At 40.4% G+C, this 14,575-nt stretch overlaps 2 protein-coding genes across 2 annotated transcripts in view; one reads left to right on the top strand and one right to left on the bottom strand.

Annotated features, from left to right (window-relative positions):
- tpt1 (tumor protein, translationally-controlled 1) overlaps positions 1-14,575 on the top strand; it is a 1,004,241-nt gene that overhangs the window by 33,695 nt on the left and 955,971 nt on the right. The gene's annotated exons all lie outside the window — the stretch shown is intronic.
- The window catches only part of gtf2f2a (general transcription factor IIF, polypeptide 2a), a 170,248-nt gene that overhangs the window by 6,095 nt on the left and 149,578 nt on the right, over positions 1-14,575 (bottom strand). The window contains exons 6-7 of the mRNA XM_051926920.1: positions 3,363-3,462; positions 153-296 (exon numbers count right to left, since the gene is read on the bottom strand). Coding sequence (XP_051782880.1) covers positions 153-296; positions 3,363-3,462 — 244 coding nt within the window. The remainder of the gene's footprint in view (positions 1-152; positions 297-3,362; positions 3,463-14,575) is intronic.

Genomic DNA, 14,575 nt, shown 5'->3' with positions numbered 1-14,575 from the left:
AAAGCACTTTCAGCATAATGTATACAAGTGATGGACTTCTTATCTTTTAACTATGATCTTAGCTATGATGAATGAACCCTAAAATAACACCAAACCAACCTCTTAGTCGTTGCCAAGCCCATCTGAAATAATATGCAAGATTGAACACTTACCACAGGTTGTTTTGTGATATCCACTAAGTCCTTAATGTTGTAATACTGGTGCTTCTCAAAGGCAGAGAACAGCATTTCTAGCACCTGTTGCTTATCAGCACGAGCACGCTTGCCATCCTCCTTCTTCTTTTTTTCATATTCCACCTGTCAAAAATATTGCACTAAATAAAATCCTGTAAAGAAGAATGCCTGAAGCATCAGTACTATAAAACTGAATTCTGTCTTGAGAGAGTGTGAAATGAGGAATGGGTGGGTTTTGAATCTAGTGATCTTTAATTCAACGGTTGCTTTTCTTTTCATAGGTCTGCATAATGTAAATTTGTTATCCCAAAATGACTTGAATCATAAATTCATTCCAATATTCAATTTTAAGCTTTCAAAGAGACCACTCAGTATTTGTGAAGTATTGTACATCCCATCATTTTTGCACTTTGGGGTTTTGAAAGAAAAACTTGACTGTAGAAAGATCACATGGCCCATCAGTCTACTGGTTATTTTGCAGCAGCAACACCAGCCTGAACTAAAGTAACATGGGGGTCTTGAACACAACTAAAATCTATTCTTCTTTCATCTCTGTTAAAGGGCACATCACTGACACCATTAGAAGATGCCTTGTTGACTCCTCTGTTTGGACATGTAAGTCACTTGTTTCTATCAGTCTGTCTCTTTAATTAGGAAGCATGTTTTTCAATTACAGCAATGCAGCATGGTGTTGCTTCAGGCCTTTCACAGTAAAGCAGATTGTTTACAAGGTTCATTCATGATCAGGTTGCAAGTACTATACTAAAGAATCCTTGAACAAACAAAACAAGTATTTGCTGTAGTTATGGATATTGCCTTATTAGCTGTAAATAATGACTGCTGCAGAAAACAATGAGTGTTTGCCAGTACTGTGGATAATCACAGTCAAAGCATGATGTAACAATCATTAAGTCTTGGCCAAGACATTCATTCTCGTCTTTGGTGAATTAAAATTCTACAATATTTGCCATTCCAAAATCATCATCTTCTTTCGTCTGCTCCCGTTAGGGGTTGCCACAGCGGATCATCTTCTTCCATATCTTTCTGTCCTCTGCATCTTGTTTTGTTACACCCATCACCTGCATGTCCTCTCTCACCACATCCATAAACCTTCGCTTAGGCCTTCCTCTTTTCCTCTTCCCTGGCAGCTCTATCCTTAGCATCCTTCTCCCAATATACCCAGCATTTCTCCTCTGCACATGTCCAAACCAACGCAATCTCGCTTCTCTGACTTTGTCTCCCAACCGTCCAACTTGAGCTGACCCTCTAATGTACTTGTTTCTAATCCTATCCATCCTCGTCACACCCAGTGCAAAGCTTAGCATCTTTAACTCTGTTACCTCCAGCTCTGTCTCCTGCTTTCTGGTCAGTGCCACGGTCTCCAACCCATATAATATACCTGGTCTCACTACTGTCCTGAAGACCTTCCCTTTCACTCTTGCTGATACCAGTCTGTCACAAATTACTCCTGACACTCTTCTCCACCCATTCCACCCAACCTGCACTCCCTTTTTCACCTCTCTTCGACAATCCCCATTACTCTGTACTGTTGATCCCAAGTATTTAAACTCATCCACCTTTGCCAGCTCTGCTCCCTGCATCCTCACCATTCCACTGACCTCCCTCTCATTTACACACATGTATTATCTTGTTCCTACTGACCTTCATTCCTCTCCTCTCTAGAGCATATCTCCACCTCTCCAGGGTCTCCTGAACCTGCTCCCTACTGTCGCTACAGATCACAATGTCATCAGCAAACATCATAGTCCACGGGGACTCCTGTCTAATCTCGTCTGTCAACCTGTCCATCGCCATTGCAAATAAGAAATGGCTCAGAGCCGATCCCTGATGTAATCCCACCTCCAACTTGAATGTATCCGTCACTCCTACCGCAGACCTCACCACTGTCACACTTCCCTCGTACATATCCTGTACACCTCTTACATACTTCTCTGCCACTCCCAATTTCCTCATACAATACCACAGGTCCTCTAGAGGCACCTTGTCATATGCTTTCTCCAGGTCCACAAAGACGCAATGCAACTCCTTCTGGCCTTCTCTAAACTTCTCCATCAACATCCCCAGAGCAAACATTGCATCTTTCTTGGCATGAAACCATACTGCTGCTCACTAATCATCACCTCACTTCTTAACCTAGCTTCCACTACTCTTTCCCATAACTTCATGCTGTGGCTCATGAATTTTATTTCCCTGTAGATACTGCAGTCCTACACATCGCCCTTATTCTTAAATATCGGCACCAGTACACTTCTTCTCCACTCCTCAGGCATCTTCTCACTTTCCAAGATTCCATTAAACAATCTGGTTAAAAACTCCACTGCCATCTCTCCTAAACACCTCCATGCTTCCATGGGTATGTCATCTGGACCAATGGCTTTTCCATTTTTCATCCTCTTCATAGCTGTCCTTACTTCCTCCTTGCTAATCCGTTGCACTTCCGGATTCACTATCTCCACATCAACCAACCTCTTCTCTCTCTCGTTCTCTTCATTCATCAGCCTCTCAAAGTACTCTTTCCATCTGCTCAACACACTCTCCTCGCTTGTCAGCACGTTTCCATCTTTATCCTTTATCACCCTAACCTGCTGCACATCTTTACCAGCTCGGTCCCTCTGTCTAGCCAATCTGTACAGGTCCTTTTCTCCCTCTTTAGTGTCCAACCCCTTATACAACTCATACGCCTTTTCTTTAGCCTTCACCACCTCTCTCTTCACCTTGCGCCTTATCTCCTTGTACTCTTGTCTACTTTCTGCATCTCTCTGACTATCCCACTTCTTCTTTGCCATCCTCTTCCTCTGTACAGAATACTCTCCTGTATGTCCTCATTCCACCACCAGGTTTCCTTTTCCTCCTTCCTCTTTCTAGGTGTCACGCCAAGCACCCTTCTTGCTGTCACCCTTACTACATCTGCTGTAGTTTCCCAGCTGTCTGGTAACTCTTCACTGCCACCCAGTGCCTGTCTCACCTCCTCCCTAAAATCAACCTTGCAGTCTTCCCTTTTCAACTTCCATCATCTGATTCTTGGCTCTGCCCTCACTCTCTTCCTCTTCTTGATCTCCAACATCCTACAGACCACCATCCTATGCTGCTTAACTACACTTTCCCCTGCCACCACATTGTAGTCTCCAATCTCCAAATCAAAGTGAATAAAAACTCTTTTTTTCTTACATTGTGTGCATGATTTGCAACTGGTTTGTAGTTAGTTGTTACAACTTTATCCAGCTGTTGTGACAGGCGTACAGGTTTTGAGGACTCTTCTATTTGCAATCTAAAAATAAAAATGGTCAAATTAGAAAAACAAACATAGCAATGGAGATACACATGTGAAAGAACATGGCATTAAAGGGAAAATACTTACTATATATATATATATATATATATATATATATATTAAAAAAATCCTGGGAGAGAAAGACTAGGGAGACGAGACGTGATCTTCACTTAAAAGACCCGCAAGATGAAAGAAATTGGCCATGGAGCGTCTCTTGGGACCTTAAACATGACATTTTGTGCCAAGAGATTGACTCAGGACCGTCTCGCGGGGACATAAAACATGAGATTCTTGCAAGACACGTCCTACTTACAACCAATATCAAATAAGACCACGGGCAGCAAAACACTCAGTCGTGTAAAGGATTTGAGCACACACAGATCCAGGGCTCTCAGAATATATAAAGTGTATAAGGACAATACATTATAGATAAAACGTCGACGACTAAGCGAAGAAGAAAGAGCAGCGCAGCGAAAAGAGACTCAAAAGCATTGGAAAGTAAAGAAATGCAAAAAAAAAGAATAATCTAGGTGCAAATTCAGAAAATAAGTAAAGTAATAATCAGCCCGGAACAAGTGGAACAGAAAAAAAGCACATCCAATCGGGCTCAGAATTAAAAGACAAAGAGTAAAAGACAAAGACATAAAGACATTCAAAAACGTTGGCACTATACACATGCAGAGCAGGTTAGAGATTATGAAAGCAGTGGAATTCGAAAGGCTCAAAAAACAGCGCGATACAAATGCAGAGAAAGTTAAAGAATATCAAAGCAGGAAAATTAGAAAGTATCAAAAAAAGAAAGTAAAGATCGCAGTAGCGCAAACAAACGGAAATTATTACTCGAAAAAAGGGAAAATAATCACCACGGACCAGGTGTCATTGAAAAAAAAGCAAGACAAAGCTTTGATATATGTCAAAAGAATGTAAATATTGTAAGGCTTTGAAGTTTAAGTCAGAGTATTTCAAAAACGTGGTTTACCTCACATGCATTTATTGGTTACTTTGCAAAAAACAATTATTAACTGCTGATAATGTACATCGTTTTGTCTGTGTTTAAATTCCAAACAGAGAAACCTATCCTGAATTATGGTACAAAGTCATTAAACACATGTCTCACGGACCTCATTTAAAAGATTCAGCATATTGGGACTCGAAAGATTCCAAATATTGTTTTTAACAAAGTTCTGAAATAAAAGTGAAACTAATGAAATAGCAATAATTCAAAGAAAAAAAAAATCTTAAAAGTGTGTATCCGGAAAACCAAATACGGGGGTTGGCGAGTGAAGCCTCCTAGTATGTGTATATTATATATATATATATATATATATATATATATATATATATATATATATATATATATATATATATATATCACGGCATTCGTAGTCTGTGTCACAATCTGATTGTATGGGTGGTTACCTACCAGGTAACGCTTGTGGTTGGCCAGCAATCTGCTAACATCCGCCACGGTGCCCTCAGTTTGTGAGGAGCAGATCATAGAATGGTTGAAATAGTTTACTGTCAAATAAATGCAAAGAGTACACGACACGTGTTTCGCCCTCATTCTGGGCTCATCAGGTGTACACACTCCACTGCACTCCCTCTCGGGAATCGAACCTCGGACGTCAGAGGCGATGCCCCATACGTTGCGCCACGGCGTGTGGTTCGTTTATTTGACAGCATGTAGATCGGAGTAATTGGCATCCCGATCTACATGCTGTCAAATAAACGAACCACACGCCGTGGCGCAACGTTAGGGGCATCGCCTCTGACGTCCGAGGTTCGATTCCCGAGAGGGAGTGCAGTGGAGTGTGTACACCTGATGAGCCCAGAATGAGGGCGAAACACGCGTCGTGTACTCTTTGCATTTATTTGACAGTAAACTATTTCAACCATATATATATATATATATATATATATATATATATATATATATATATATATAGTGTGTGTGTATGTATATATATATATATATATATATATATATATATATATATATATATATATATATATATATACACACACATACACACACACACACACACACTAAATCACAGAATGTGCATAGAAATTTCTTTATTTGTTTTGGTAAATCTCCTTGTCCAATGCTTATCATAAATGACACTACATTAACACTCACTGTTCAACTAAACTAGTACAGTACAAATAATACCAATAAATATAACATAAAAAATGACTGGCTGTATTAGTAGATACACATAGTGTTGATTGATGAAATATGCCAAAGACTTTGTTGCAGCAAGTTTGCTATGTTTGTCTATGGCCTTTATCTGTGAATTTTTTTTCTCCAGCTCCCATAATTCTTTACAAGGCCAATGTGACCTCACACAGCTGTAGCAGCCATGATGGATGGGAGTGTCACCGCCAGAATCAGCGATATGTGCCTGATTTAAAACACATGCGCAGAACTTTCACAGATGCATACTGTAAGTGTACTGCACATTACGGCACTGCCCAATCTGCTTGTGTGAATCATTTCGCCGTACACATGCATGCTTTATATCACTACCGATCACTACTCCAGTTAAATTTGCCACCTGTATGCATTTAAAAAACAAATTAATTAAAAACAAAAACTTGCACAGAAAAAAAAAATCTTGCAGTGTTTTAACTCTTTTAGGGCTAATTTTTTTTTTTATTTCTTTTCTCCCGGGGCTGAATATTTTTCCAAAAACTAACTTTTTTAAAAAAAGAACACAAAACAATTGGAATCAACAAAAAATATTTCCTTTTGACAAATGATACTGTCTTGCATGTTGTATGAGCCTGCATACTCTATGACTTCACATACATATCACATACATTTTACACAGCAAAGTCCTGCAAAGTCTGATCTCGCTCAAAGCAGCCAATTTCAGTCATTGCCACATTGCACTGCTTACAATATGTGTTATTTTGGTGCCTTCTTTTCAATTGTCTGTTGCTGCACTTTCTCACATATATTGTTAGTGTGTACTGTAGAGAGACAAGTCACCAGTTTGCCATCGTGCCATGCCACTGCCACCAAGTTTTCTGCCCGCATGAAAACCGCATTGTCACCTCTTTTCATCTTCAGCCTGTCTGGCTTCAACTGTGAAGCCATGTGTATCCTGTTCACCCTCACTGTGCCACAAGCTCCAATTCCTCTGCTCTGTAGCTCCATGAGCAATTCCGGGCATGTATAAAAATTGTCCAAATGTACACAACATGACCCAAATGTTCATAGCCCTGAAGCAGCTCCAGCACAACCTGACTTGTCAAGGGACAGTTCTCTCTTTGAAAGAAATACTTTCCTGTATATGCAATTACTTTCAGGCAGAAACCAGTGTTTGCTTCTGCCAGTACAAAATCCTTTATGCCATACTTTGTGAGCTTGTCTGGCATATATTTGCAGAAAAAAGGTGTCCCTTTTATTTTATCATAGATTCATGCACAGACAAATCACAGTCAGGCTGATAAAATTGTTTCTATGTTGGTTCCACAATGTCAAGCAGGGGCTGAACTTTACGCATGGCGTTATAGCCTGGCTCACCCCATGGGATTTGCTTCTGTTTATTACAGAAGTGAATAAAACTTTGCAGCATCATGTACCTATCATCACGCTGCATACCCTGTCCAAAGCCACCAGGGGACAAAGCACGTTTGGACCAATGCTCCCTGAAGTTATATCACCAGTTCTGTCCCATCTCTATTTGTAATGCCACAGTGCGTTTCATCTCGTCTTTTGTTGTGGGTTTCCACTTTGAAAAACGAGAATGCGATGCAAAATGCCCGCGATTCAAAAAATTTCTCTGCCTACCTGTTTGTCTCATCTGACAGTAGCTGAAAAGCAGCATGAGGAGAGAGCAGCCTGAAGTAGTTCAGCAGCTGGTGATCTGTCGTGTCCAACAGCAAGCCATGCCGTCTTGTGAAGTACGGTAGCCAGTTCGGCTCCCACGGATCAATGTCTGTGTATTCCTTCCACGCGAACCTTGCTATAGATGCATCGGCTGCGTGAATGTGCTCCGCTGGCGCGGCATTGGCTGGTGTCCGATCAGCTGATGCCGGCTTCTCAGTCTCTTGTTCGATCTCCTGATCACTGTCAATAAAATCCCATTCTGAAAAATCAGAGTCCGACTCTGCGATAATGCGCAAAACATTGTGTGCCGAGTGTTTTCTTTTCTGCACTCGCTTCGCTCCCTTGTGACATGTCGATGCCATCTTGCCATTGTTTACATTTCGCAACTCACGCACACGCAAGGATTAGTTGCCAAGTCAACGAGTCTAGCATTCCTCCAAGCACAGAGGGAATGCCTGCGACCTGACAGTGAGTTTTGTCGCCATTAACAGCTGATTGTCACCCTCTATCCCTGGATGTCGACTTTTGTCAACATTCGCCCTCAACCCCTCCTGTCGACAAAAGTCGACATCCGCCCTAAAAGAGTTAATTTGTAGGGTAAATTAGCTGACCATAATGAAAATATTATGAAAATATGTAATTGTTCTGCATAGATTAATTGTGCATTTTGTCTTTACTGTTGGATTAAGCATGTTATGCTACTTGCTATGTAGCGTAGATCAGGTAGTGACAGAGACTGCCTCCAAGTATATCCCTTGCATCACAGGCTCTGTGGGTGTTAGTTAGTCCTTGTAATAGGAGTTCAGGAGATGCAGAGAGAAATGAAGGACTTGCAGTATTGTGCACTCTAATTATAATTTTATTTCATGGAAGCATGGATGCACAGTGGTTAGCACTAACGCCTCACAGCTCAGGTCATATTTTTGACCACAATAATTGGTCCATCATAGCTGACAGATGCTTCCCCAGTCCCCAGAAACACTTTAAAAACCTTTGCACCATTATCACCCATGCAAAACTAGTTCAATATCTCCTTTCCCAATATTATCAATGAATTTCAGTGAGTTTTCCAAAGTCAGGAACATTTATGCATTTTCCCCGAAGTTGCAGTGAAACAAATTCAGCAGGATTCACTCATTACTAGACTTAAACACAAAATAAATAAGAAGTGCTAATGAGAAATTCAAATTATTTATTTATAATAATAGTTTAAAGGAAAACCTATAACAAATATAATAAAGACAGTTTCTAACGGTTATAATTTGCCAGGTCTGTCAAAAGAGATGACAAATGAAGTAACAAGCCCACTAACTCAGTAAGTCAGTCCCATCTATCTATCTGTCTGTCTATATCAGTCTAATATGGCCCAGGTCTTCACAGTCTGAAATTTAAAGATCAAAGCTGTAAACTGCAGTAAAGTTTGCTGGAGTACAGTAAAACCATTACGTATTTCATTTTAGAAAAACAATTTAACATACTGCAAGCCAATTTTAACAGTGTATTTTTCATAGCAAGTAATCTGAATGTTATAATTTATGTGGGTGGGTAGGCGATAACTTCAATTGTATACAACTTTCAATTAACACCACCCACTACACCAACTACTAACACTACCACCCACTCATCTCTCAGGTGCTAGGTTTCAGGCTGATCCGAGAATTGTATAATTTCTAAAATGAATGCCTGGTGATTTTTTTAAGCATTATTCCTTACATGTTAAGAGCTGATCAAACATATTACTACTCAGTTAAAAATACTTATTCATAAATGTATGGTATGTGAGACTTCACTAAAATATGGACGGTGTTACTGAAAGCTTACACTTTTCTTCTAACTCTCTTTAGATAAGCTATACCATTGTTATGTGTACCATATAATTGACTCTTTTATAACTTCTGCATGGATAAAGAACTAACTGTGATACACATCAATTCTTACTATCATTCTACTCCTTAGAACATTCAACAGATTCATGCCAATGTTTATTTCTATATGATATACTGTATTCAGCATTGTCTTGCATTACTACACTTACAAATTCCAAGATATGGTGTATTCTGTAAAATAAAAATTAACTGGCTACTATCCAGTCATTCATATTTCAAAACTATATGTCAAACAAAATAATCAAATGTTAAATAACTGTGATAAAACTTCATAGAATACTAAAACCAGTCATAAAAAAACATATTTAGCTTATGAAGGAAAGAAAAGATTACCAAGGAGCTACATCGGTACATGTGCAAAGCGGAAAATTAAGTTTTCCCCACATACCTATCATATAACAAGTTCTACTTAAAAGTCTAATTCAGTGTGCTGTCTTTCACTTGCTTACACGGAATGATTCAAATAGTTATAAATGCAGTGACAGTTGCCTTAGCAACTGACCTTCCTAACCACACTGGAGTGAAACAAATAATGATGCAGAAGATTCATGCAGCCTTGGTCTATAAATAAAAAACAGAAACATCCAGAAAAGTCTAAGGTGTTAAAGGCAAAATGCTACCCACTGTGAAATATTTTTTTTTACAGACATAGGTATTCTGATTAACCAAGATCTTGCCCTTAAAAAAAAACTGAGTATGGCAGTGAGTTTTGTGTATTTTTCAAGTCAGTTAGCAGAAGTAGCAATATACAAAACACAAGAAATCGAGGGGAGATGCCACCCAAATTGACTCACCTCAAATTGAGATTTTTTTTTCACTTAAATAGATGCCTGTTGCTTAAAGAAAAAAGTAGCAATACAAATTTATTGACTGCCACAATTCAAAGATGCACAATAACACATTCCATTCCAAATTATAATTGTCTGGAATGCCATAAAATCAGACATCAGACCAATCAATGACCCTGAGAGAACAGATCAAAAAAGACACAAGTCGTCAGCCAGTGAAACCATAAAGGTTAAACAGTTTTACATGAATTATTGATTAAAAGCAATTTTTGCACCTTCTGCTCAGTGCTGTCGGGATACACTCTGGCCACCAATGACCCTAATTTATATTCTAAACTGGATTAAGTGGGTCAGAAATTAGGAAACAAATGGATATATAGAGGAACAGTTTGCCTATTTGCTTAGCTTATATACTAAGCAATGTACTTATGTGCATCCGGAAAGTATTCACAGCACATCACTTTTTCCACATTTTGTTATGTTACAGCCTTATTCCAAAATCGATTAAATTCATTTTTTTCCTCAGAATTCCACACACAACACCCCATAATGACAACGTGAAAAAAGTTTACTTGAGATTTTTGCAAATTTATTAAAAATAAAAAAATTGAGAAAGCACATGTACATAAGTATTCACAGTCTTCGCCATGAAGCTCGAAATTAAGCTCAGGTGCATCCTGTTTCCCCTGATCATCCTTGAGATGTTTCTGCAGCATAATTGGAGTCCACCTGTGGTAAATTCAGTTGATTGGACATGATTTGGAAAGGCACACACCTGTCTATATAAGGTCCCACAGTTGACAGTTCATGTCAGAGCACAAACCAAGCATGAAGTCAAAGGAATTGTCTGTAGACCTCCGAGACAGGATTGTCTCGAGGCACAAATCTGGGGAAGGTTAGAGAAAAATTTCTGTTGCTTTGAAGGTCCCAATGAGCACAGTGGCCTCCATCATCCGTAAGTGTAAGAAGTTCGAAACCAGCAGGACTCTTCCTAGAGCTGGCCGGCCATCTAAACTGAGCGATCGGGGGAGAAGAGCCTTAGTCAGGGAGGTGACCAAGAACTCAATGGTCACTCTATCAGAGCTCCACAGGTCCTCTGTGGAGACAGGAGAACCTTCCAGAAGGACAACCATCTCTGCAGCAATCCACCAATCAGGCCTGTATAGTAGAGTGGCCAGACGGAAGCCACTCCTTAGTAAAAGGCACATGGCAGCCCGCCTGGAGTTTGTCAATAGGCACCTGAAGGACTCTCAGACCATGAGAAAGAAAATTCTCTGGTCTGATGAGACAAAGATTTAACTCTTTGGTGCGAATGCCAGGCGTTACGTTTGGAGGAAACCAGGCACCGCTCATCACCAGGCCAATACCATCCCTACAGTGAAGAATGGTGGTGGCAACATCATGCTGTGGGGATGTTTTTCAGCAGCAGGTACTGGGAGACTAGTCAGGATAAAGGGAAAGATGACTGCAGCAATGTACAGAGACATCCTGGATGAAAACCTGCTCCAGAGCGCTCTTGACCTCAGACTGGGGTGACGGTTCATCTTTCAGCAGGACAACGACCCTAAGCACACATCCAAGATATTAAAGGAGTGGCTTCAGGACAACTCTGTGAATGTCCCTGAGTGGCCCAGCCAGAGTCCAGACTGAAATCGATTGAACATCTCTGGAGAGATCTTAAAAAGGCTGTGCACCAACGCTTCCCATCCAACCTAATGGAGCTTGAGAGGTGCTGCAAAGAGGAATGGGCAAAACTGGCCAAGGATAGGTGTGCCAAGCTTGTGGCATCATATTCAAAAAGACTTGAGGCTGTAATTGCTGCCAAAGGTGCATCGACAAAGTATTGAGCAAAGGCTGTGAATACTTATGTACATGTGATTTCTCAGCTTTTTTTATTTTTAATAAATTTGCAAAAACCTCAAGTAAGCTTTTTTCACATTGTCATTATGGGGTGCTGTGTGTAGAATTCGGAGGAAAAAAATGAATTTAATCCATTTTGGAATAAGGCTTTAACATAACAAAATGTGGAAAAAGTGATGCGCTATGAATACTTTCCGGATGCACTGTATTCAGCCAAATATGTTTATATGGAATGGAGCAGGCATTTCATCTTGAGAACCAGTATTAGTGACCTGGGAACGTCTCATTTGTCATTTTTCATTTGCAGTAACACAATAAATACAGTGCAGAATAAAACAAGTTTAACTTTCTGTTTTACTCTGTCAGCTGTCAGGCAGCAAGAGAGTAAAGTAAACAATTTTGAGATCTACTCGGGGGAGAACAAATCATACCATGAGACACTATATAATACAGGAAGAAAAGAAATCAAGGGTAATTAACCTTGATCTTTATAGGAAGAATAACTTGAGGGAATTCTACAGGAATTTTTCATTTTACATTATCTACAAGTGTAAATGACTACAGACCAGTAGCTTTAACCTCTGTGGTAAAGAATCTTTGAACTCCATATTCTGAATGGCCTCAAGAATGCTACAAAAGACTTTCTGGACCCATTTAAGCTTGTATACAGAGCTAATTGGTCTGTGGATAATGTCATAAATTTAGGTCTGAGCTTTATTTACCAATACTTTTATAAGCCGGGGGATATGTGAGGATCTTCTTTGTGGACTTTAGCTCTGCTTTCAATACAATAATCCCAGAGCCCCTAGAAAAGAAACTCACACAGATCAACCTGCCTAGTTCAATCTTCCATTGGATCACAGACTTTCTTACAGATAGGACACAGTACGTGTGGTTGGGCACACACATGTCTGACCCATTAACCCTTAGTACTGGTGTGCTGCAGGGAACTGTCCTTTCCCCACTACTCTTCTAACTTTATAAAAATGACTGCGCCTCTGGTGATTCATCTGTCAAACTTCTTAAATTGGCAAATGACATAACATTAATATGCCTCATTTTAAATAATGATAAGTCCATACACAGACAAGAGGTGGAAAATTTGACATTGGGGTGCAGCAATAACAATTTAGACCATAAAATTCAAAAAACTCAGGAGATGATCACAGATTTCAGGAAACAGTCACCTGCTCACATATCACTTGCTATAAATGGCTCAGCTGTTGGAATGACAGAATCATTTAAGTTTCTGGGCACTGTGCTGTTACAAAACCTTGGACAACAACATCACATGCATTATTAAGAAAGTCCATCACAGAATACTTTTTTTTTTTTTTACATTATGTGGGGAACAGCCCAGACACAGACAGGTAGACATGATGGCATCACCACACACACGTTTATTACACATTCTATTTACAGTTCAAGTGCACAATCCCAGTGCCTCTGCACCAAACACCCCTTTAAGTCCTTGGCCACACTCACAATGCCTTCTTAGTCTCTGGTCCGCCTCCATTCCTCTCCACCAAGCTTCGTCTTCTTCCTCCCGACTCTTGCCCCTGACTGGAGGGAGGCGGCCCCTTTTATTCACCCCAGAAGGACTCCAGGTGCATCCTGAGGGCTTCTGTAGCCACACCCCTGTGTGGCAGAAGCTCTGTCGGCGTATCCGGAAGTCCTCCAGGTGTCCCCAATACTCTTCCCCCTAGCACTTCCAGGTGTGGCGGATGTACCAAGGTCCAGGGCTTCCAAGGCATCGGGGCACCCCCTGGCGGTGACCACGGGCCCCTACAGGGTTGAGCTTCCAAGCTCTGTACCCGTGGTCCACAAAGCAACCAGGGAGGACGCCCCCTCGTGTCCTGGAGGAGGCACAAGCCCTCCTCCGCTCCTCCTGGGCATCCCGGCCGGGAATGAACCCCCGCCGGGTACCACAATTAGCTGAGGAAATTTAATCTCACTTAGGCAATACTGGTCCAATTCTACACAGCCATCATCGAGTCCATTTTGTCCTCATCTGTAACTGTCTGGTTTGGTGCTGCCTCTGTTCAGGCTAAGACCAATCTGCAATGCCTCACTGGAGCCTGTGAAAAGATCATAGGCTGTAACTTACCACACATCAAGTCCAATAATAGTCCAGGGTAAGGAAGAGGGTCACAGAAGATCATTGCTGATCCAACTAACCCAGGGTATCACCTGTTCCAAAGACGTCTCTCTAACAAACATCTTCGTGCAAGAATAACTAAAACAACCCGTAAGTTTTTTTTTTCAACATGCAGTTATACTTACTAATCAGGTCTGAGCTTCTACTCAGTATCTATGTATTCCTGCACACTAGGGTGCCTGGACATTTTAATCCTACTATCGCCTTATTGTTTTTGAATTGCCCTTATTTGCTGCATCATACTTTATCATTTTCTATTTTATCTTTGTATTCTGTGTTGCCCTAGTACACATTAGTGTATCTGGCCAATAAAGTGAATTCTGACTCTGAATTTACAATTAATGCATTCTATGACACTTTTAATACCAAAACGTATTGCTAACAATGGCAGTGCTGCAGATATTTTTATACAAAATTTTCTGTCCATGCAGAAGTTAGTCATTTGGGTTGATTTAGTTTTTTACCATTGAGTGGAAATCCTGCCCTAATAAGCATTTGCTCTATGCAGCAGTTACCATTAACACTGTCAATTAAGTACAAATCTGTTGCTTTGTCTCTCGCTTAGAATATGGTATCAATG

Source organism: Erpetoichthys calabaricus, chromosome 4, assembly GCF_900747795.2.
Source record: "Erpetoichthys calabaricus chromosome 4, fErpCal1.3, whole genome shotgun sequence".
In the NCBI taxonomy this organism is placed as follows: domain Eukaryota; kingdom Metazoa; phylum Chordata; class Cladistia; order Polypteriformes; family Polypteridae; genus Erpetoichthys; species Erpetoichthys calabaricus.
Note: the sequence above shows the minus strand (reverse complement) of the source record. Positions and strands in the feature narration are given on the sequence as shown.